This window comes from Cornus florida, unplaced genomic scaffold (genome assembly GCF_030987335.1).
Source record: "Cornus florida cultivar Cherokee Brave unplaced genomic scaffold, ASM3098733v1 CherokeeBrave_3.0.0_Hap2_Chr06, whole genome shotgun sequence".
Taxonomy (NCBI): domain Eukaryota; kingdom Viridiplantae; phylum Streptophyta; class Magnoliopsida; order Cornales; family Cornaceae; genus Cornus; species Cornus florida.
In genome coordinates, this window is record NW_026775576.1 from 88,088,601 (window position 1) to 88,111,362 (window position 22,762).

The 22,762-nt window shown below is 35.4% G+C and overlaps 2 protein-coding genes across 3 annotated transcripts; both read left to right on the forward strand.

Moving 5' to 3' along the window:
* The first annotated feature begins 468 nt into the window (after positions 1-468).
* LOC132312653 (signal peptide peptidase-like 1) lies at positions 469-4,642 on the forward strand. 2 transcript variants are annotated; one of them, XM_059811107.1, is made up of 5 exons: positions 469-593; positions 1,015-1,102; positions 1,663-2,607; positions 3,536-3,736; positions 4,244-4,642. In XM_059811107.1, exons 3-5 carry the CDS (start codon positions 1,810-1,812, stop codon positions 4,358-4,360), a joined length of 1,116 nt encoding a protein of 371 aa, XP_059667090.1. In that variant the 5' UTR covers positions 469-593; positions 1,015-1,102; positions 1,663-1,809; the 3' UTR covers positions 4,361-4,642. The 2 variants fall into 2 exon arrangements, with proteins under 2 accessions (XP_059667090.1, XP_059667089.1); XM_059811106.1 differs by lacking the exon at positions 1,015-1,102.
* Positions 4,643-5,258: 616 nt separating this feature from the next.
* LOC132312652 (cleavage and polyadenylation specificity factor subunit 2) lies at positions 5,259-22,498 on the forward strand. Its single transcript, XM_059811104.1, has 18 exons — positions 5,259-5,611; positions 7,447-7,615; positions 8,970-9,066; positions 9,519-9,645; positions 9,751-9,866; positions 10,226-10,320; positions 10,443-10,594; positions 10,780-10,837; positions 10,924-11,031; positions 13,737-13,986; positions 15,415-15,599; positions 18,813-18,905; positions 19,716-19,814; positions 20,809-20,940; positions 21,021-21,065; positions 21,661-21,828; positions 22,072-22,146; positions 22,279-22,498. The coding sequence occupies exons 1-18, from the start codon at positions 5,463-5,465 to the stop codon at positions 22,378-22,380; spliced, it is 2,220 nt and encodes a 739-aa protein (XP_059667087.1). The 5' UTR covers positions 5,259-5,462; the 3' UTR covers positions 22,381-22,498.
* The last annotated feature ends 264 nt before the right edge of the window (positions 22,499-22,762 follow it).

A 22,762-nucleotide genomic window follows, 5' to 3' on the forward strand; every position in this document is an offset into this window, starting at 1 on the left:
AGATAAAAGTGCTATAAAAGGTACACTTTATGAGTGTTTCTTGTACTTTTCTCTTATTTTTTGTCTAATTTTTACATAATTATAGAGTATTAAACAAACTAAGGTGATTAAGTGTATATATAATCAAGATAAAGACATCAATTGTCGCTAAACACTAAACATTTAGTAAATACTTTTAAAATATAAAAAATTAATTTAGCACTTTAATTTTTAATTTTATCAAACAACACTTTAATTTTTAGTTCGATTTTATCAAGTAACCCACCAAGTTATACCATTGAGCGCTAATGACATAGGTTTGAATTTTGCCGTCCGGCCCAATAAGCCCACTGTTCAGAACTTATACCAGCCTGGCCCTATAAGTTCGTAATTCGAGCGTCCAAACACGACGCAATCGGAACAAAATTAGAAATACTACAAATATAGGGGACTGAAGTGCAAAATCTAGCATAACTGTTGCTTCATTTTGTTTTACAGCTCTGTCAGTGCGGAAAAACCACCGAGAAACAAGCCCGTTGGGCGGAGATAGAGAGAGAAAGAAAGATACATAGAGAGAGAAAGAGGAAGGTCCTTTCAGACTCTTCAAGTCCAAGGTAAGTCTATATTCCAAAACCCTAATTCTTCACACTTACGATACAATATCGCACCTTTAACCTGTCGATCTACATGTTTCAGATCTTTTTAGCTGTCTATAAATCTGTTCAATCTCGTACTTTGTTGATGTAACCGATTGCTTTAGCTTTTTATGTTAGATGATTGAGCACTTTTAAATCCGTATATCATAATTGAAACTGCAATAGTTGCTCATTTTCTTGATTTGTTAGCCCTAGAAGATTGACTTTATTTTTTTCTTTTTTCTTTTTTGTTGAGATTATAATATTTCTATTAATAGGCTAATGTATTGAGTAATTTGACTATTTTTTTTTCTTTTTTTTTGTTGAAATTATAGTTTCTATGAATAGGCTAATGTGTTGAGTAATTTGTTCTTAGAGGCTTTGTTTCAACTGAAAACAGGAATTGTTGAAGCTAACTAAGAACAATTTCTGGGAAATTTAGCTGGGAACTGTTTTATCTATTTGAACAAAAAGACCGAGGGGAAAGAGTAAGAAATGTATTCCTTAAATTGTAATCGAATTTGCATATAATGAAATTTTCTTGCACTTGATAATATATTATTGAGATTTGAGTTATACAAAGACCTTTTTATTAACAAATGTATCGAGGCTCTCTCATGTCAAAAGGAGATAACCCCTGGAAAATTAGTCATGGGTAAAAAAGTATGTTCTTTCAAGGTTTCTTGTATATTGATATGTATTTGATTGCGAATCTTGAAAAAATTCATCAATTAATCTTGCAGAAATGAATTGTACACCCAAAATATACCATCTACCCTTTAGACGATTTTTGTGGAAATTCTTTATCAAAACAAATGAAGCAAAAACTTTAAAAGAAACCATTTTAATGAGATAAATGAAGAAACAGTTCAGCATTGTGTGGCTTCTGATTTGAGTCTTTTAGTTCCTATTAATGAATAATAGAACTAGTAGTAGTCTAGTGCACATATTATTATTAGTTTCTCTTCCTTTTATTGGATAGCTAGTAAGATTTCAGGTTATTACTTTTGTGCACATACTCAATATTTTTATCGTCATTGCTTTGTAGGTTCATGAGTGTATCTAGTCAGTTAATCATTTGATGAACAGTGGATCTATGACAGGGGTGGCTTTGTTGTTATAATATACACGAATGAGATACAAATTTGAGATTCAAAAGTAAAAGAAAAAAATAAAATCTTTCATTCAGTTAACTATGGAGCCTCTGTGGAAGCTGGTGTATTTGTTGGAACCAGCTCCAATCACTCTCATTCTAACAGCCATAGCTGTGACATTTGGATCTGCTTTTCGAGCTCTAAACTATGGGAAAGAAATGGAGCGAAACCGTGACTTATCAGAAGCATCCATTACTTTAGACAGGTCCCAGGCACTCATGATCCCGATAATGAGCTCTTGCAGCCTGCTTTTGATGTTCTACCTATTCTCATCTGTCTCACAACTCCTCACTGCTTTTACTGCAGTTGCTTCTGCTTCATCCCTCTACTTCTGCCTATCGCCTTACATCGCTCATGTCAAGTCACAATTTGGTTTGGCTGATCCGTTTATGTCTCGGTGTTGTTCAAAGTCATTGACACGAATCCAAGGGCTTTTATTGTTGTTGTGCTGCAGCATAGTTGCATCCTGGCTTGTTACCGGGCATTGGTTATTGAACAATTTGTTGGGCATATCTCTTTGCATTGCATTTGTGAGCCATGTGCGCCTTCCCAACATCAAAATATGTGCAATGCTGCTAGCTTGTCTGTTTGTCTATGATATATTTTGGGTCTTCTATTCTGAGAGATTTTTTGGGGCAAATGTTATGGTCTCAGTAGCAACACAGCAAGCATCTAATCCTGTCCACACTGTGGCTAATAGTTTGAGTCTTCCTGGATTGCAATTGATTACGAAGAAGCTGGAGTTGCCAGTTAAGATTGTCTTCCCTAGGAATTTGTTGGGTGGAGTGGTTCCTGGAAGTAATGCTGCCAACTTCATGATGCTTGGTTTGGGTGACATGGTAAACATCTTTTTTCATTTGCAAAGTTGATTTCTAATATAGTTCTCGTCACTTTAGAAGGTGGAGATGTAGTTGTTAAAAAACGCAGTGCTGTGGCATGATAATTGCTGCTTTTCACATACAGCATTTTATGAATGGATAGACAATTTTTGAGATATCTACTTGCTGCTCTTTTAGGCCCGCAAAGGATTTCTATGGTCTATATTAGCAAATTCTTCAGTTGCAGAATTCTTTAATTTAAAAAGTTTATTTACTTCAAGGATTCCACCTTTGAAGTCTCTCATTCTCGTGAGTGATTCAAAAGGTCACTTTTATCTGTTAAACACGTGGACATACCTACATAGGGGCCATGGCCCCACCTAAATTTTCCAAAACCCCCTGTATTATTGCTACTTTTATAGATGTTTTATTAATGAAGTTTGTCTCCGCAATGAAATTTTTTGAGTCTGCTGTGTATATGGATGCACTGGTAGGTGTGTTGATGTGTAGGTGTGAGGCTTTTTTTATTCATCTAGTGTTATTCTTATGTAGGATGGGATTCTTAAATTAGTATCAATGGAGTTTTAAGCTCAAGGAGGTCTGCATTGTAAATTGTTATGGTTATTGTTGATATGTGAACAGTTAACACTCACACACAAATGTCAACAATTTCAAGGAGAAACCAACACCCCCCAAACAACACCCCCCCCCCCCCCCCCCCCCCCCCCCCCCTTTCTCTCACACAGGCACACATAATTTCCCTGCCTTTCTTCAAAATTTCCCTGACCAAATTTTATCTGTTATACACATGGACGTACCTACATAAGGGGTGGCTGTAGCTTCTCTTATTTGACTTTCAGTGGTTGTGAAGATCATGATTGCACTTCTCAATCATCTGACTTCGTCAGAATATCAATTTCTAAGCTTTTGTGGTTGTTTTATTTTGTAGGCTATTCCTGCTATGCTTCTGGCATTAGTTCTATGTTTCGATCATAGGAAGAACAGGGATTTAGTGAGTCCCTTAGATTTACCTTCTTCCAAGGGCCACAAGTACATATGGTATGCGCTTTCTGGATATGCAATCGGATTGGTAACTGCTTTAGCAGCTGGCATTTTGACTCACTCACCTCAGCCAGCGCTTCTGTATCTGGTATGTTTGTTGATACAGTTTGCAATTTTGTTATTCCTAAAAAGAAGCATGAATTCATATGTATATATATATATATATTTTCCCTAAATTAATTAATTATATATGAACTCATATTTGTATGCTACGTGGACTTGTGGAGAGAGAAAGGAAAGGGTGGGATATCTAACTGTCGCTATCCAAAATCTATATATCTTTTACATATGTTCGGACTTTATTTTGGGAAAATATCTATTCATTTGAAATTGTTGCTCCTTACAGAGTTGAGAAACGTAGTAATCTTGGATGCGATCTGAAAATTAAAAGAGAGGAAAATTAATGCAGAAGTGTAGCAAGCTTTATAGTTATTACGTTTATTTTATATATCTAGTTACTTTTTTCAAAAATATGGTCAGTGAACAACTCAAGTCTAATGCACTCGTTGCTTGAGACCCAGCTCTCCTGGTTCGTTCAAATTAGCACTATCTCGCCACTTTTGCATTGATGTTCTCCCCCGATTGATGAATGCAGGTGCCATCTACTCTGGGACCCATAATTTTCATCTCGTGGATGAGAAAGGAACTACTAGAGCTGTGGGAAGGATCGACGCCAAATCTGAACGATAAAACCCATTTGACAGAAGTTTGAGCTGTTGATCCTCATCATCCTGGGCCGCTTCAGTTCTTTCAATGCCCATTGAAAAATGTAAAATCACTTGGGATAGTTATATCTTCCTTGACAAACTTTTAATGGGGAAATAGCAATTTGTTTAAAGTTGACATGGTTGCAATTTTTCTGGTGAAAGAAGTTGCCAAACCACTAATCACAATGAGGAATAACATTGAACTTTATCCATTTAATGTTTATTATAAGCAATACGTTGCAACAAGAAGTGATTCAGTTGAAACGCGACTAGAAATTGCCAACCTATGTTGACGGTGTTATTTGATAGCTTTTGAGATCATATTTGGTTCAGTTTGCAACTTCATTTGAAGTCCGACGAACAGTAGTTGGTAAGCATGGTGAAACTATGGGATTTAGGACTAAATTCTATGCATCTTTTCAGATCGTTTGACGTGATGACATATTTTCTGTATTTTTCTTTACGGTTGCTAAAATCTGAAAATTGTGTGCGAGTAAATTTGCCTGACCAAAAAAATTAAATAAATAAATTTGGTGCGAAGTGTAATAGAAGGTGGAATTCAGACTGAAGAGATAAAACATATTGATTACATGTTATGGAGAGGTCTATGCTTCAATTCACATTGATAATTGATTCAATGTAAAATTCAAATCTATATATATATATATATTTTAAAATCAGATTAATTAAACTACATTCCATGTATCTTAACTAATTATTTTCAACTAGAAAAAAAAAAAAAACAAACAATTATTTTCAATCATTTTTTATTAACTATAAATATATTAGTTGTGGCCTTTCTTCTAAATACCAAAAAAAAAATTGATCCATTTCCAGGAAATTATTTAAAAAGATTTTCTAATTTTAAAGCCAAGTATATTAGAAAATAAAACAGATTAAAAAATGGCCCCCTTTCAAAATTTCCATAAAATAGAACGGATTAATAATATACGGCTTCTTTCGACGACACCGTATTCGTATGTCCCGTTTCCGAAACCCTCTGTATTGCCGTAAACCCTCTTCCCGGCTTCGACAAATTGATACAAACGCAGAAATTCTAGAGAGAGAGAGTGAGTGAAGAGAGAGAGAGAGAGAGTGATTAGAGAAATGGGAACATCAGTTCAGGTGAAGCCACTCTGTGGAGTATACAACGAGAACCCACTATCGTACCTGGTCTCAATCGATGGCTTCAGCTTCCTCGTCGATTGTGGATGGAACGACCACTTCGACCCCTCTCTTCTCGAACCCCTCTCCAGGTCTATCTCTCTCTCGCTCTGTGTGTGTATGTGTGTGTTTTCCTCTTGCATTTTTTGTTGGAACTGATCAATAATTTAAACAAGGTCATACAATGTCTGAGGCAAATAATATATTTTGGTGCCCAGTTGCATATTTCTTCACTATCCGAGTCTGGAAAAGAAGATTAATTTACAAATTACGAGTCTATATGGCTCCTTTGCTTTTGGCTTATGCAAAATGAAGAATTTCAACAAACCCAGATTGTGCTAACATGGAAAAGTTGAGTTGAGCTGTAGGCTTCTCAACTCCCAATTGGTAAACAAAATTGAAGACTCTAATTCATTTTCCATTTTTTTGTTTACAATTTTTTCTCAGCAATTTAAAGGAAACATAATATGATTATATTATGCTCCAGCAGCTATTTTGAAGATTTGTTTTGGTAGAAATAAAGCAATATTGTTTAATTTTTTGCAGTATATTGTTTTGTTCAGTGTGTTTATGTGGCCATTGTGGGCGAAGACTATTAATTTCTTAATACCAAAAAGAGATTTAATTCTTAAATTTTCAAGAAAGCCACAATCATAGTCTGGTTTTGAACTGGAAAAGTGTGCCCATATTGATGAGTAATGTGGTGCCTCATGGCTATGCTTTAGGATGCGCGGAAACTTGATGCTAGCAAGTGGCTTCCCTCTTCTTTCTTTACCCCCCTCAAAAAAAAAAAAGCCTGCCTTCCTTCTCGCCCAAAACCCACAGACACAAACTCTCTTTTCCCCACAACTCATATGTACATATACTTGTGTATTAATGTATTACAATATGCTTAATTTGTGTGTACATATGTATATATCGGTACATGTATACATTTTCTTTTGCTGCCACCAAGAGGCATTCTTCCCTTTTCCCCTGCATTTTGTTTGTGAAGTGACTTTGTCATCCGGTTGTTGGAGGCTTGATTAGGCAAACAATTAATTTTTATGTTTACTCCATTGGCTACATGTACTATATATGCAAATGTAATGGATAATATTTTAAATGAAGGGGGAATAGTTTACATTGGAGATAATGAGAAAAATCAATTAAGATGGTTTGGTCTTCTGTAATGAAAACCAATAATCATATCAATAAATAACAGTTGGTTCATATTAATAGAAATACTACAGGGGAGATGTAGACCAAAACTAGGACAGGTTTAGATAGTAAGGAAAGATTGGTAGTGTGTGGTTTGACTGATCTAATGGTCCTGTATAAAGCAAAAAAATAATCAATAAATAAGAGTGATATGGTCCATATTAATAGTAACAATACAGGGGAGAGGTAGACCAAAACTAGAACAGGTTGAGATAATAAGGAAAGATTGTACCCAGGAAAAAAAAGAGAGGAAAGATTGGTAGTGTGTGGTTTGACTGAGCTAATGGTCTTGCACAAAGCAAACAAATGAAAGAGAAATCATGTAACTGGGTGTAAATAGTTGACAAAATGTTTTGTACTGGCTTTCTTGAGCTGAACTTGGTTATATGCACGTAGAAATGTACATGCCATTGTACTTTTAACATATTCAGTTTTACCTTGCTCCTAAATTACTCATTAGTATAAGGCCCCATTCTCCTAACTTAATGGAAGTGATTAAAAACAAGAGAGCAAATTATTTCAACATGTGGTCAAATAAAGGCCTTCAATTTTTTTTATTACTCTTTTGATTACAAATATTATACTATATCATCTCTAAGTTTCTTCTGCTTCCTAGGAAAAATTTGTTCCACAAAGAATATGAAGAAAGATAACCACGTCAATAAGACCACATACCCTTGTTATTTATTGGAAGTTTCTTTATCAAAAAAATTGAATTTCGTTTCAGGGTGGCTTCAAGTATCGATGCTGTCTTGCTATCACATCCGGATACAGTTCACCTTGGCGCTTTACCATATGCCATGAAACACCTCGGAGTCTCAGCTCCTGTTTATTCAACAGAGCCCGTGTACAGATTAGGCCTATTGACTATGTATGATCACTATCTCTCACGGAAGGTGAAGTGTTATCCTGGGATTTTTTGAACTATAAATGAAGAAATTTGATCTGTTTATTGGTTTTTTGAAGCTATTATTATTATTAGTTGCAGAACTCTATGCAGTGGAAGCACTGACTTTTGAAAATTGCTTATGCTGTCATCACTAGAAGTGCAACAATCACTGAAACCAATGCCTTATGTTGTCACCCATAGTTGTAGAAGTTGAAGATGATCTTGATCTAAGTTCTATTTGTAATCTCTCTCTCTCTGCTGTTTGAGTCTTTAAGTATAGGAGAGCCTCAAAAGAAATTCTTGGTGTCATCTTAATATGTTAACCAACTATGTCTAATCCATTATTCTTTTGATGACTACCAAAAAGAAATGGCTCTAACCTTGTTTTATGTTTTGTTAAAATAAGACGTCACACATTCACATTCATACGGAGATCATTGGATCTGGGTATTATGAATATGTAAAATAATATTGAGGCACAAGTATTGGTTCAATTGGTGGATTTGGTAAATTACACAAATATATATAGGGGACATTCCAATATATATAAATAATATGGTTGAACAAAATATGACATTCACATAACTATAATTATACAATATTGCATTTTGTAAGCCACATCAGGACCCAAAAGACCTAGGGTTGATTTACTTTTTCATTTTACACAGTTTGCAAACAGCTTCCTTAGGAACTCAACTCAGGAAGGTTGTACTACCAACTTTTGCAGTTGGTTACATGAATGCTCTTCTATCATTTTGTCTTACCAATTCTATTAAAAATAATTTATACTAAAACCTGGTTAAATCAATTGATGAGAGTAATATCAAAAAGGTTATTTATAATAGGGTTTCTCCCCCCTACTTGAGTCTCACAATTTTGCATGTGTTTGATATTGGTTTACATTTCATAATAGTAATTACAGATCAGTCCACTTTTTAACTCTCAACTCTAGTCATCTGGCAGTTGATTAACTTCTATTAACTGAAAGATGCCTTTGCTAGAAAAGAAGACAAAAGTGCATTCTTAAATAAATTTGGGCTTTACTATCTTCTAAGAAGCATGGACATAGATACCGGATACAGACATAATACGACAGGGGCAAGTTGGTTCAACAAATAGACATGGACACGATGAGGACGCGCCAAAAAATTATTATTATTTTTTTTTATGTTAAAATTATAGTATATACAGCAAACATTTTCTCCTGCCATCATTTTGTTATCCTGTATCCTGATCAGGTTGTTTGGAACTTACATTACTTTCTATTGCAGATTGTTCTATGTCGATTATTTGTTTCAAGCATTTGTTTTGTGTGGAAGTGAGTTATGTTGACATTCCAAACTGCATCTCTTCCTTTTCAGCAAGTATCAGAATTTGATTTGTTCACACTGGATGATATTGATTCTGCATTCCAAAGCGTGACTAGACTAACCTACTCTCAGAATCATCATCTATCTGGTAGGCTAATCCCACAGAGATCTTGTTTAGCTTAATACTTATCAAACACAACATGTCAGCCTCCTTTTGGGGCCTTTCCCTTCCCCCTTCCTCCCCTTCCTTTTTTTTTTTTTTTTTTCTTTCCTGGGGAGGTGGGGGGTTGTGGGGGACGGGGGAGTGAAAATAAGATTGCATAGTGGCATTAAGGTTGCTGATTGATTATAAACAGAAAGGTCAGATGAATTGTGTAAGGCAATACACTTTTGGCTCGATCTATAGTACACCTGGGCTTGGATCACTACTCTTACTCCATGAAGGGTCAAGAAGATCAAATTTGTAGATCATATGTACGATCTCTGTAAGAGGGATGGATCCAACTTGGGTTACATGTATCAATAATCTTACCATAGACCTTTTCCTTTTTTATCTTTTGTTCTTTGCCTTGGATTTTCTAACCTTGTAACTCGTGGTAGGCAAAGGAGAAGGAATTGTTATTACTCCTCATGTCGGTGGACATCTATTGGGAGGTACTATTTGGAAAATCACAAAAGACGGGGAGGACGTTATATATGCTGTTGACTTCAATCATCGCAAAGAGAGGTTTCCTACCAATTCCACTCAAATTGAAACTACTTGTTTGTGAATTTTTGACATCTATGTCTGGAAACAAGCCATTAGCATAGTAATCGGTTTGTTTTTCTTCAGGCATTTGAATGGAACTGTTTTAGAATCATTTGTCAGGCCCGCTGTTCTGATAACAGATGCCCATAATGCTTTAAATAATCAGCCTTCTAGACGTCAAAGGGACCAAGAATTTCTAGGTAATTCCTGTTTAATCTATGTTTTTTATTATTTATTTATTTATTTTTATTTTTATTTTTTCCCTTCAACACAACCCCCCCCCCCCCCCCCCCCCCCCCCCCCCCCCCCACCTCCTCCTCCTCTTCTCTCCGTATGTTTCCTCCCTCTCATTGTATTAATTATGGGTCATTGCTTGGTACAATGGTAAAAAGTTTGTGCAAGGTGATATCAAAGGTTTGGTCTGTTTCTAGTTCATCCTTCCTAGCACCCTGTACAGGCAGGCATATGTCAGGCACCTGTTCGATACATTTGATGATTTTGTGAATGCTGATTTTCCTTTTCTACTGCTCCTTCTACCATCTTTTGGTGTGTATTTTAGATGCAATTCTGAAGACTCTAAGAGCAGATGGAAATGTATTAATACCTGTTGATACTGCTGGTCGAATATTGGAGCTAATTTTAATACTGGAACAGGTCAGTTTGTGTAAATGTTCTACACATGCTTCCCCCGCGCCCCCCCCCCAAAAAAAAAAAATTATTATTTTTTTTTTTCATTGCCCAATAAGCCTAATGATTAATCTTGTTAAAAAATGCAGTTTTGGGCACAACATCATTTGACATATCCTATCTACTTTCTTACATATGTTTCATCAAGCACGATTGAGTATGTCAAGAGTTTCCTTGAGTGGATGAGTGATTCAATAGCAAAGTCTTTTGAACACACACGAGACAATGCTTTTCTTCTGAAGTAAGAGGCATTCTTCAATTTACTTTGTCTTTCTCTTCTCCCTTGGTTTTGTCACTACTCTTATCTTTTATTATATTATTCAATAATCTGAGCTACACATTATTTATCATGTAAGCTTTTTACCTTTTACAAAGTTCATTATAAGTGGACAGTCTCTTACAATGCATTTATGGCCTAACTTGCAGGTATGTCACTCTTTTAATAAACATGAGTGACCTTGAGAAAGTTCCAGATGGTCCAAAGGTTAATACCAATTTACTTTTAAGATACACCATCTTGATAACTCAGTTTACTATTTCTGATGCCATTGACTAATACATCTTATTTAGATTATTCTAGCATCCATGGCCAGTCTAGAATTGGGTTTCTCACATGATATATTTGTTGAATGGGCTGCTGATGGCAAGAATCTCGTGCTTTTTACGGAAAGAGGCCAGGTATATGATCCAGGTTGTCTATCAATAAATCGATCATAAGTATTTCAAACTATACTCGTTTTTGCTGAAGTTGAAAAATGGTTGTGTCATCCTCGAGTTGAATGTCGTTTTAACTTGTGATTCCTTTAATGTACTTTAGCAGTTTGAAAGTTTGATAAATCACTAGCCTCTTCTATTTATTTCTCGAATGATGAAAAAGAAAAGCATAAAGCTTTTATCTGTTATGGTTATACTGTATACTCTTTGTCTATCTATGGAAAAGTTCCTTTCCATTTTCTGCCATCCAATATATACTGTTCATATGGTGTTTATCCGAGTTGAGGAACTAGTTCTTGTTGCATCTATTGAAAGAAAAAGTTAGTGGCATTCAAATGTTTCGAGTCTCATTAAGGGAAACCAAATGTTGTTTCACATCTTTCTAATTTTACTATCAAAGCTTAATCATGCCTGCAACTCTCCAGAAAGCTTTGTTTATCAGAAGCCTTATTTTCAAAAAACAAATTGAGTGGAATTGGCCATAAGTTCAAGGTGCATTCAGCTCTTAGATCCCTTTGATCTTGTTTAGTTGACCTATTACTATGCTCATTTGTTTAGAAACATTCTTTTATTAAGGATGTTGGAGTCAATTCATCTATGAAATCAGATGCATAATGCACTTAGCTTTGAACACGGTAACTATTTTATTCCCCGTACTATATAATATTTGGATAACATTACCATGATTATCTTGATGAAATTATCCACGATGTTATTTATCGAAAAAAATAAAATAAAAAATTCCATGATGTCGTAAATTTTACTAATTCTAATATTCTATATATGTATAGATATCAAGATCAGCCCAGGAATAGCTTTCAGAACTTATCAAAAAAAAAAAAAAAATAGCTTTCAGATAAGTTATTTATCAAAATCTATACATATGTAAAAAAGCAAAACCCATTGGAAGTTAGGACCGGAACCCAAGGCTAATAGAGAGTTGTGCGAGGCCCCTGATCTAGACCTAGAGGGGGCGAATAGGTCTTGTTGATTGGATTACCGAATTTTAATCGCCTTATGAATTTTAACTAATTTAACTGAAGTTTAAATTCAATTTATAACAAAAATTAAAAATCACTCAATTATCCAAGCGTGCAATCAACAGATAAAGTAATAAAAATAAACAGTTAAAGTAATAAATCTAGGAACACATAGATTTTTACATGGAAAACCCTAATGGCGAAAAACCACGAGACCTAGTTCAGCAAACCGAATCCACTATGATAAAGAAGGTTTACAACCCAGGTTACAGTTCTTAAAACCCTAGAAACCATAGTTACCTCCTTGGCATAGATCAATCCACTAAACTCCTGGAGTCTCCAGGTACACGATCTGTTAGTTAACAGATTACGCTCCTCACGAATCTGCTTCCTCTCCAGTGATTCAGTCTCACCTGCTAGTTGTCCAGTTCATCTCTGAGCGATGGATTGAATTACAGTGTGAACTCTTCAATAGTAGTCCAAACATGGTATATATATAGGCAAAATAGAAGTATAGAGAAAATAGGGTTGGTGGTGCTTTAAACCAAAATGTTACTTATCAAAAAAAAATCCAAAATGGAAACTATATTTTTGGAAAGCTTGATTGATTGACGAGTTAGTCGATCAAATACTTCCAAAACAACAAGAAGATCAAAACACGAAAGCTTAGAAACGCTAATCATGTATGCATGAACCCTAATTTAGTGAGTGCATCAATTTACCTTTTTACTCTTATAGAAGAAGATTACCCATATACACTTGAATGTTACTTCAAATTCCTTCTTCAACCAAGCATAGGAGGTAATGACTGACGCTAACTAACTTTTGAAGTATCTAACCTAAACTAGAGATTAAAACAAAAGTAACAGACTCCAGTTTTGTTTAATGAATTTGCCAACCTAAGTCTTACTGACCTAACACCCCCCAAATGCCTGTCCTGATGATGTGATGACATTAAAACTCCTCCAATTTTTAACCTGTTTACAAAGCCCCTCCTATAATCACCCACTAGGGCCACTACATGAAGCCACAAACTTAAGCATACACAACTACTCTTACCTGAATAGCTATAGGGAGAAAATATTAGCGGCCCACTAACTAATGTATATAAATAATGTGACCAATCCACAGAAGATTGAAATACGTATAATAGATACATGAAATCTATTTTCACACTCTTCAAGAAACCATTTAATTATATATAGTAGTTTCTATCAATATCTCTCTTTAAGTTGTATGCTTTGTCTCGTGAAAGATTATGAATGTGAAGATCTTTAAGGAATCTGGACTTCTGCCTCTCAATAGGGTTTTTTCCTTTTTCTTTTTTGTCATTTATTCTATTTGGTTGGGGAAGAAAGTTAAAATCCTATTGAAAGATGTCAAATTTATTTCCTTGCCGTTTGCATTTAATATATGCTGAAGACTACACTGCTTCGAGACCCTATGTGCTAACTGCTTAGTGCATCGAGCCCTTGTAGATTATATATGTATATGCATATCTGAGCTTTATTTTTCTCTCTTTATGATGACTCATCACTTCTATTCATTCCTTTTATTATCTGTTCTTACCATATGCAAGTAACAGTTATTTCAATTAGCATGATTTGATGCAAACATATTACGAAGGGTGTCATCTTTATTATATGGTCTGAAACATGTATGCACTGACTTCGTGCAATGTATATGTAGTTTGGCACATTGGCCCGCATGCTTCAGGCAGATCCACCTCCTAAAGCTGTTAAAGTCACTATGTCAAAGAGAGTTCCTTTGGTTGGAGAGGAGTTAGCCACTTACGAAGAAGAGCAAAACCGAATAAAAAAGGAGGAAGCTCTAAAAGCTAGTCTAATCAAAGAGGAGGATTCAAAAGCATCTCATGCCTCTCATCCTACTGTGGGTGATCCAATGGTCATTGATAGCACTACCCATGCTTTACCAGATGGTAACTTCCTTTAATTTTTTGATATGCAAATGGAATTACCAGCTGCAATTTTCTTTTCTGGAAATAGCCATCAATACTTGACTGCTAATAGAGACCTTCAGCTTCATTTTTATATTGAATCTAATTGTGTGCATTTAATTTATTAAAATTAGTTGTTGGAGGGTCTCTTTCAACAACCACAACACCCCCACCCCCCCCCCCACCAAAAAAAAAAAAAAAAAGCTGTTTTATTCATATGAAGTTAAATAACTTATCTTCCTTTTGATTGGATCAAAAAATCGACGACATTCCGTATATGTATGTGTGCGCGTGAATATTAAACTTTTAATTTGTTGCTTCACTTGAGTTCACTTTACCTAACATTGATTATTTTTTATTTATTATTATTGTTGTTGTTGTTGTTGTTGTTTAGAATCTATTTTATGAAGTCATGCATGGCAACAGAGCATTTTATTATTCCTGTACACTTACTCTTCTTGTTTTTTCTTGGCCCAAAGGAAAGCATAGCGTGGACCTTTTCTTTGTAGTCATTTACCACAACAATATATGTGTGTGTGTGTGTGTGTATTAAACTTTTAATTTGTTGCTTCACTTGAGTTTAATTTTCATACTCACAGACCATTTTCAATGATGTTAGCCCTGGATGATGAGGAGGTTGTAGACATAGGCCAAAGATTTTTAGTGACCTTTGGAGACTATTTTGGGGAACTGAATTATCTCTACTTCTTTTTCTTTTCTTTTTTTGGGTTTTTTTTTGGGGGGTGGGGGGGGGAGAGATTATTGGTTTGTGTGGGAAAGTTATTACTATCAAAGATTTGCATTTGGTTAGACTCATTGTATGGAGGATTGTTAGTCCTTTTTCTATTATATATATATGGACGTTCCCAAAATAGGTACTATCGGGTCGGGTGAATTCAATAATAGACGCCTGTTGGCATTCCAGCCTTCTTTCTCCTTTCAGGGCCTATCCGAAAGAGAATCCAATACTTCTTGGTCGTGAATATCTGAACTGGTTGTTCACTGTTCAAGAATTCTTGTTTAGGCAGTTCATACCATCTATATAAAAAAAAATCATATGGCTTTATTTTGTAGTGATACAAACCTATATAAAGTACTACAGTAATGCATACTCGTCCAACGCATATCTATATATGGTTATATCTTGACACGACAAATTCCTACATAATAGACACTCTAGTAGTAACAGATAAGTTACCTTTCTCCTTGCTGCTGGTCTTTAAGATTCTGTATTCTCTTTTAAGTTCGTTTGAGTTGGAGATCAGTGCTGAGTAAGCTTGAAGCTGAGTGCATCTTGTACGGTTGCCAAGAAGAATTCTCATCTCACTTAACTTTATATTTTTTTATACAGCTGTTATTATATGCTTTTAGCTCTGCGCATGGTCAAATTGACGTCTGATTGTCATGCAGTGGCTGGCCCTCGTCGTGGTGGTTTCTGGGACATATTTATTGATGGATTTGTTCCATCTTCTTCTAGTGTTGCCCCAATGTTTCCATTTTATGAAAATTCCTCTGAGTGGGATGATTTTGGTGAAGTCATTAATCCGGATGATTACACAATCAAGGAAGAAGATGTGGACCAAGCAGCCATGCAGGTAAGTTTCCATAATCGCGTGATGTTTTATTTAGCTTGCTTGATGGAATCGGTTGTCTATGCTCTTCGATTTGGCTGTTTTGCTTTAGTGAGCGGCTCTATAGTGACAAATTCGGTGACTTAAGAGCTATTTGATATTAAAATAATACATAATTCTGGACATGGACTCGGATATGTGTGTCAGGTGCCCCCATGTGTCCAAAGGTTAGACATGTCAAATCCCCAAAGAGGACATGGGCTCGGATAAATCTTTACATTATTTAATATTTTCTTTTATTTTCTAGAGTAAAATAATGTAGTGTTCAATATAGAAATTTCACTCATTTTGAAGTAATAATATAGTAAAATTGAAGTATTGGATATGCTTTTTAGGTGCATGCCTAACCAAAAGAGATGGACCATTGGGCACATATTCCACAATCATGTCTGAGAATTTTCTTCACCTGCTTTTGAAGAGTATATTTAATATAATCTGCAGTTATTAGTAAAATATCATCAATTTTAAAAAATGTAAGATCAACTTTTGGAGTAAGAAAACCTGCATATATTAAAAACAGGTTTAACTGCATATTATTCATAATATTCTAAATATTCAGAAATTGTTCAATAATTATTGAGATGTTTGGGCCTTTAGAGTACATCTGGGATTTGTTTTCTGATGAATCATAAGGATTAATTTGAGGTTTTTTCTTTAAAAAAAAAAAAAATAAAAAAAAATTGATGAATTTAGTTGCTATGGCCTGCGCCCTGGTTCAGGGAATAGCGAATCAATTAAGATTTATTATTTGTTCAAACCCCTCCTCCTTAGTACACTGACCTCCGACTGTCTGAGTTAAGATGATTGCCTGTTGTATCCAAGACTAATGGCCTTTACTTTCACTGTGCAGATATTAAATAGAACTAATGAAAAATAGAACTAATGTTGACCCGTGTAGGCTGTGTTACATGAACTCACCAATTCCTTCAATGTACCTATGTCTACATGACACAGTAGGATCATGGGTATCGAATGTGTGTCCCACACACGTATCTAAATTAGACATCCAAATCATCTACAAGTGATGATGAAAGAAGAGAAGTTTAAATTTGATAGCAAATAATGGTTTTCTACTGCTGAATGTGGCGGAATCCCCCTTTTCACCATATTCGATTTAATTTAAATTATAATTGGGTATATTTTCAAGGAATAACAACGTCATACTTTACTCTATTTTATAGCGTATTGTATATTTAAATGTGTAAGACGTGTCCACATACCATATCCAAGTGCTGGACACATTTCAAGTCAGGTCCATGTATCCTAAGATTTGGGATGCATGGAGGTCCAAGACTTAAAGATACATACCAGCAGCTAATACATGTACTCATGTTTCTGTAACATAAATGTAGAGTAATATTTTAAGATTACAGCATAATATCGGAGGAGTAGTGTAAATTAGGACCAATGTTAGGCGCGCCTTTCATGCCTTACTTTTTTTCCCTCTATCTAACTTTATGATTGAATTGGTATGGTTAGACACATGTACATGTCAGAAAGGTTTTCCATCGTACATCTAATAAAAGCTAAATCAATTAAGAAAAAAAGAAAGAATACGATTGATCACAGAAGCTGCCAGAGACAAGGGACAAAGTTACGACTGAAACAGGTTTTCTCTTCTTCTTCTTCTCTCTCTCTGTCCCTCCCTTCGTTTTCTTCTCTCTCTCTTCGTCTTCTTTTTTTCTTCTTTGTTTTCGTCTCTCTCTCTCTCTCCTTCTTCTTCTTCTTCTTCTTCTGTCCGTCAGGCTCTCTTTATTTCCTGTCTCTACCTTTTCCTTTCTTTTTTTGTGCTCTATTTTGTAGATATGCTGTCCGGGTGTCTCTCCCTTTCTTTCCTTCTTTTTTGGTGCTCTGATTTCAATTCATCCCTCTCTCTCTCTCTTTCTTTTCATTTTTTCTGGGTGTCTAATTTCAATAAGGTCCCCCCCTTTCCCCCCCCGCCCCCTTCTTTTTTTTGGGTCCTATAATTTATTTTTGTAGTTCTTGAATGATATGATTGATGGATTTATTTTTTCATGTTTAATATGATTTTTAAAATAGTGATTATGAGATATGAATTCATTTATAATAATTTTCAATTGTGCGCCTCTAGGCTCCAAAGGACCTTTAGCGCCTTAGTGAATTCTTTGGAGCCTAGGCACAAGGCACATGCCTGAGTGAAGTGAGATGCACAATTGAAAATTTTAAATTATTATAAAAGAATTCATATCTCATAATCAATATTTTAAAAACTAATACTAAACATGAAAAAATAAATCCATCAATCATATCATTCATGAACCATAAAAATAAATCAGAGCACCCAAAAAAAAAAAAAAAAAAAAAAAAAAGGGAAAAAGAAGAGGGAAAGAAAGGGGGAGACACCCGGACATCACATCTACAAAATAGAGCCAAAAGAAAGGGCAGCGACAGGAAATAAAAATAGCCTGACGGACAGGAGAAGAAGAGAGATAGAAGACAAAGGGAGAGGGAGAGAGAACAAGAGAAGAAAACCTGTTTCAGTCATTATGTCGTCCCTCGTCTCTGGCAGCTTTGCTGTCGATTGTCTGGGTCTTAGAGCTTTTTGCAAAAAAAAAAACAAAAAAAAAGTTCCTTTGTACAGAAATGACAATTCACACTTTTCAGTCTTTTTTTCTTAAATTTGGTATTGCTTATATTCGATGTATGATGGAACACCTTTCTATCGTGTACAGCATGTTTCTAACCATACAAATTAAAAAATAAAGTTAGATTGGGAAGGGGAGGGGGGGGGGGGGGGGGGGGGGGGGGGGGGGTTGTTGGTGAAGTCAGGCGTGAAAGGCGCGCGCCTGACGCTTACATAGTATGTGGACTGCTTGCATTGAAATGACAGAATGAGAAGTTGAAGAGATATGGATAAAGGTTTAATTAAGCATGGATAAGGTTTTCTAGTATAGTTTAATCTTTATTTTCTGTCAACCATGATAAAAATGTTACATCAATATGCATAGTTTTCTTTTTATAGTACATTGATATGCATAGTTTTCTTCTTTATTATATGTATGCCTTGAATAAAATCTTCATCTGGCTGGCATCTTCTTCGTACTGTAATATAGTTATAATGGACAGACTGAAATTTACTTCTTCTTAATATGAATGTATACACATTGGCTTTACGGATGGTTAACATGCGTATCTCGCTGCTCATTTCCTGTCTAGGTTGGTGGGGATATGAACGGAAAACTTGATGAAGGCTCTGCTAATTTGATGCTTGATACAACACCTTCAAAAGTTGTCTCTAATGAATTGACTGTAAGTAAGAACTCTGGCTTTTAATTGCTTGAAGGATAATTCACCTTAAGTATAGGGTAAAACTCAAGTGATGCAAAAAGTGACTATAGAATTTACAAGTGATATTGTTGAATCTATGTTTGATGGGGTAAATAAACTTCCATATTGTTTTATGTCATTCTAATTGCAATAGCATTGCAGATCCTGCAGAGGAATTGTATATGTGATGATGCTTTTTAAGTATACATCTAATTGCTGTATTTTGACAACTCAGATATGACCAGAATTATTTTTCCTAGAAATGTTTTTTTGCTACAAGCTAGGATTTTGTTTTTTTTTATCAAAGCATTTTAATGTTAAACCCACCTTGACCTTTTCTACATAATAGTATTTTCTATTTTGATGGTAAATTATATAAATTTTGGTTTCCAGGATTCTGTTTAAGTTTTTAAGCACTATGTAATTTGTATAAAAACAAAAACTATATATCTTACCTCTGCTTCCCTTGCCTTGGCCGCAAAACATACATTGGTGGTCCAGTTTACCTCTGATGCAGCCTAATCTCAAAATGTCAATCAAAGTGGTCAGCAGTACCAGTCCTTTTAACTTAGCCATTGTTTTCAAATAGTTCACGTGCTGCACAGATTTATGGTCCCCCTTACATTTCCTGGGATTTCTCAGTCGCTATAAATTTTTGGTGTTACCTTTTATATAACAATTTAAAGTTACAGTGTTTGTTAAAACCCAAAAAAATGAAGGTGCAGTGTTATCCATTCTTCTATCATCTCAAATAATGTTTTACATTTGACTGCATAGCTCTGTGTATTTCAGGTGCAAGTTAAATGTTCGTTGGTTTACATGGATTTTGAGGGCCGTTCTGATGGCCGCTCAATTAAGTCAATACTTGCTCATGTGGCACCCTTAAAGCTTGTATGGATCTTTCTTTCCTTCAGTCAAATTATAAATTAAGTTACCAATTAAAATTTGATATCTGTTTGTCGAGATATGGACATATTTTTGCTGAAAAAGTAGCATTTTGCCTGTTATACATCGCGAGACACCCCCTTAGGTGTTTTATCCATTATAATTGTCATCACATACCTAAACATTGCGCATGCTACGTAGCATGTTATGTTGGTATATGAAACATTAGAAAACTTTCCCCTTAACTGAGAAGTTCCCATTGAGATAAGCACAACTTAATAGTAAAAATGACCAAGTTGTACAACGGTAGGAGAAATCTGATTTTTTGTTAACTGCAGTCTGACTTTGGCATGCGGTGAAGTTCACTTGGGCCTGAGTCTTTCTACCACTTGTATATATTAACTATATCAAGTGATAAGAATTTTTACTGTTTCATTCTCAAATTATGCAAAACTCTTTTAGCGGTTAAGGCCTGATTTCTTAGGAATCAATCTCATCATCATCATCATCATCCTTGCCATAATTCCATATGAATGGGGTCAGCCACATGAATTCTATCTCCCCTACTGTATTTAACTTTTTAAAGCCATTTTTAATATCTTCATCCCATATTATTTTTGGTCGCCCTCTCCTTCTATTACAATTAATCTTCCTTGTTTGACTGGCTTGTCTCTAGGTCTTCAATGTATGTGTACCATCTAAGTCTACTCTCTAATTTTCTCACCAATGGGTACACCTATTTTTTCTCACACTTTCATTGGTGACCCTATCTCTTCTAGTCAGCCCACTCATCCATCTCAACATTCTCATTTCTGCAACATGAAGGCGTTGTTCTTGTTTCTTCCTTAGGCCCACCACTCCGCTCCATGCAACATAGTTGGTCTAATAACAGTCCTATGTTTAGCCTAAATGTTATTCTTTTATCACATAGTATCCCACACGTGGTACGAACTTTGGCTTTTGTATTCAAACTCATGTTACGGCAATTTCTCTTTTGGAGGTCTTGGTGCACGGATCGGCAGAGGCCACTGAGCATTTGAAGCAACACTGCTTGAAACATGTTTGCCCCCATGTATATGCTCCCCAAATTGAAGAAACGATTGATGTAACCTCAGACATGTGTGCTTACAAGGTTTAACTCGATACTAACTTGACATCTTGTTGCAATGACATTTAATATCAGGATTCATTTTTTCCTCGCATGAAATGTAGGTGCAACTTTCTGAGAAGCTAATGAGTAATGTGCTCTTTAAAAAGGTATGCGACACATTTCTATGTTCAATTTGATGGATCTCTGTTATACTAGTTTAACTTTTTTGTGCGTATTGTTTTTAATATAATCTCTTTTGATATATAATACTTCTTAGGGTAATTTGTTGATGAAATTCAAACATTTTACAAAGGGCAATAGATATTTGAAAGATATATATATTGAAGTAGTGAAAAAAAAAGTAGCGATTTCTGGTATCCTAGCAGATTGGGGTGGTGTAGCAGATAGGATTTGTAGAATGGCATTGGCAGGTCCCACTGAGGTTGCAGTCTGTTCACCAAATGTCTTCTTTGCACTTTTCTTGTCAATTGAATTGTTGTGCAGCCTATTGAACATCTCTCTTGCAATAGAGCTACTTGAACTAGTGGGTCAAGGCTTCAATATTTACCACTTCTGCTAGCCCTGTTGGCTAAAGCATGATTCACAAAGCAAACTGGTGGATAGGTTGTTTTCCCATAAAATAGGAGTGTAGTTTCACGATTAACAAAATATTTTAGATTCTGGTTCAGAACATCAAATGCTTGTACAAATAACAGTCACCAGTTTCGTCTTTCTCTCTCTCTCATATGATCATAATTACAGCTTGGAGATTACGAATTAGCTTGGGTTGATGCTGAAGTAGGGAAGACAGAAAGTGGCATGCTGTCTTTGCTTCCTCTCACAACTCCAGCTCCACATCATAAATCAGTTTTAGTTGGTGATATAAAAATGGCAGATTTCAAGCAGTTTCTTGCAAGCAAGGGCATCCAGGTACTCCTTTGTCACTCTTGCAATAAATACTTCTCTAACAGATATGGCTTAAATCTTATGTTCATTTCATCTGTCTTCCTTAATGGATTGTTAAGTTCTTCAGTCATTAAGTCATCTCTTGCTTAGAAGTGCAGTAAAATACCAACAAACAAGCAGTTTTCACATGTTGATCCCAGACCCAATATAGTTGATGAAAAGTCACAGGGCTTGATACAGAAATCTTAATGGTTGAATTTTTTTCAGGTGGAATTTGCTGGTGGGGCCTTACGATGTGGGGAGTTTGTGACACTACGGAAGGTTGGGGATGCAAGCCAGAAAGTGAGCAACTTCTCTTGACATTTCTTTTTACTTTGTGCGAGAAAATTTCTACGATTAATTATTTTATTAGTCATGAACTACAATGGCCTGAGGACTGACTCTAAGCTTTTAACCTTCCAATTTTTGGTGTAGGGTGGCGGTTCTGGCGTTCAGCAAATTGTCATTGAAGGCCCCTTATCTGAGGAGTATTATAAAATCCGGGAGTATCTCTACTCGCAGTTTTACTCACTTTAAGCTAAGATTTAAAAAGCTGTAACTTTTTTGTAAGATTTAGATTATAATGGTTTCTACCATGTTTAGTATCTTTCATTAACTCATCTTTGTTAAATGTAATTTTATTAGATTTGCACGAGTGTTTGTTGGTTTGCTTGGCTGTGTTTACTCATTTTACCATATGGTGGTTTGAAATCCTCCTCTACCTATGTGACTACAATCAGAGGAAACTTGCTATTGCTATTTATTTATTTTATTTTTTTAAAAAAGTGTACTTTTCATCAAACATCTTTGGTTGTTCCTATTCAAACCCATACTTCCATGGAGATTAGGTTTAAACTATAGACACAAAGTAGTGTTTGTGTTCTTTAGATTACATGAACGCGAGTGTTGCCTGGTCCTC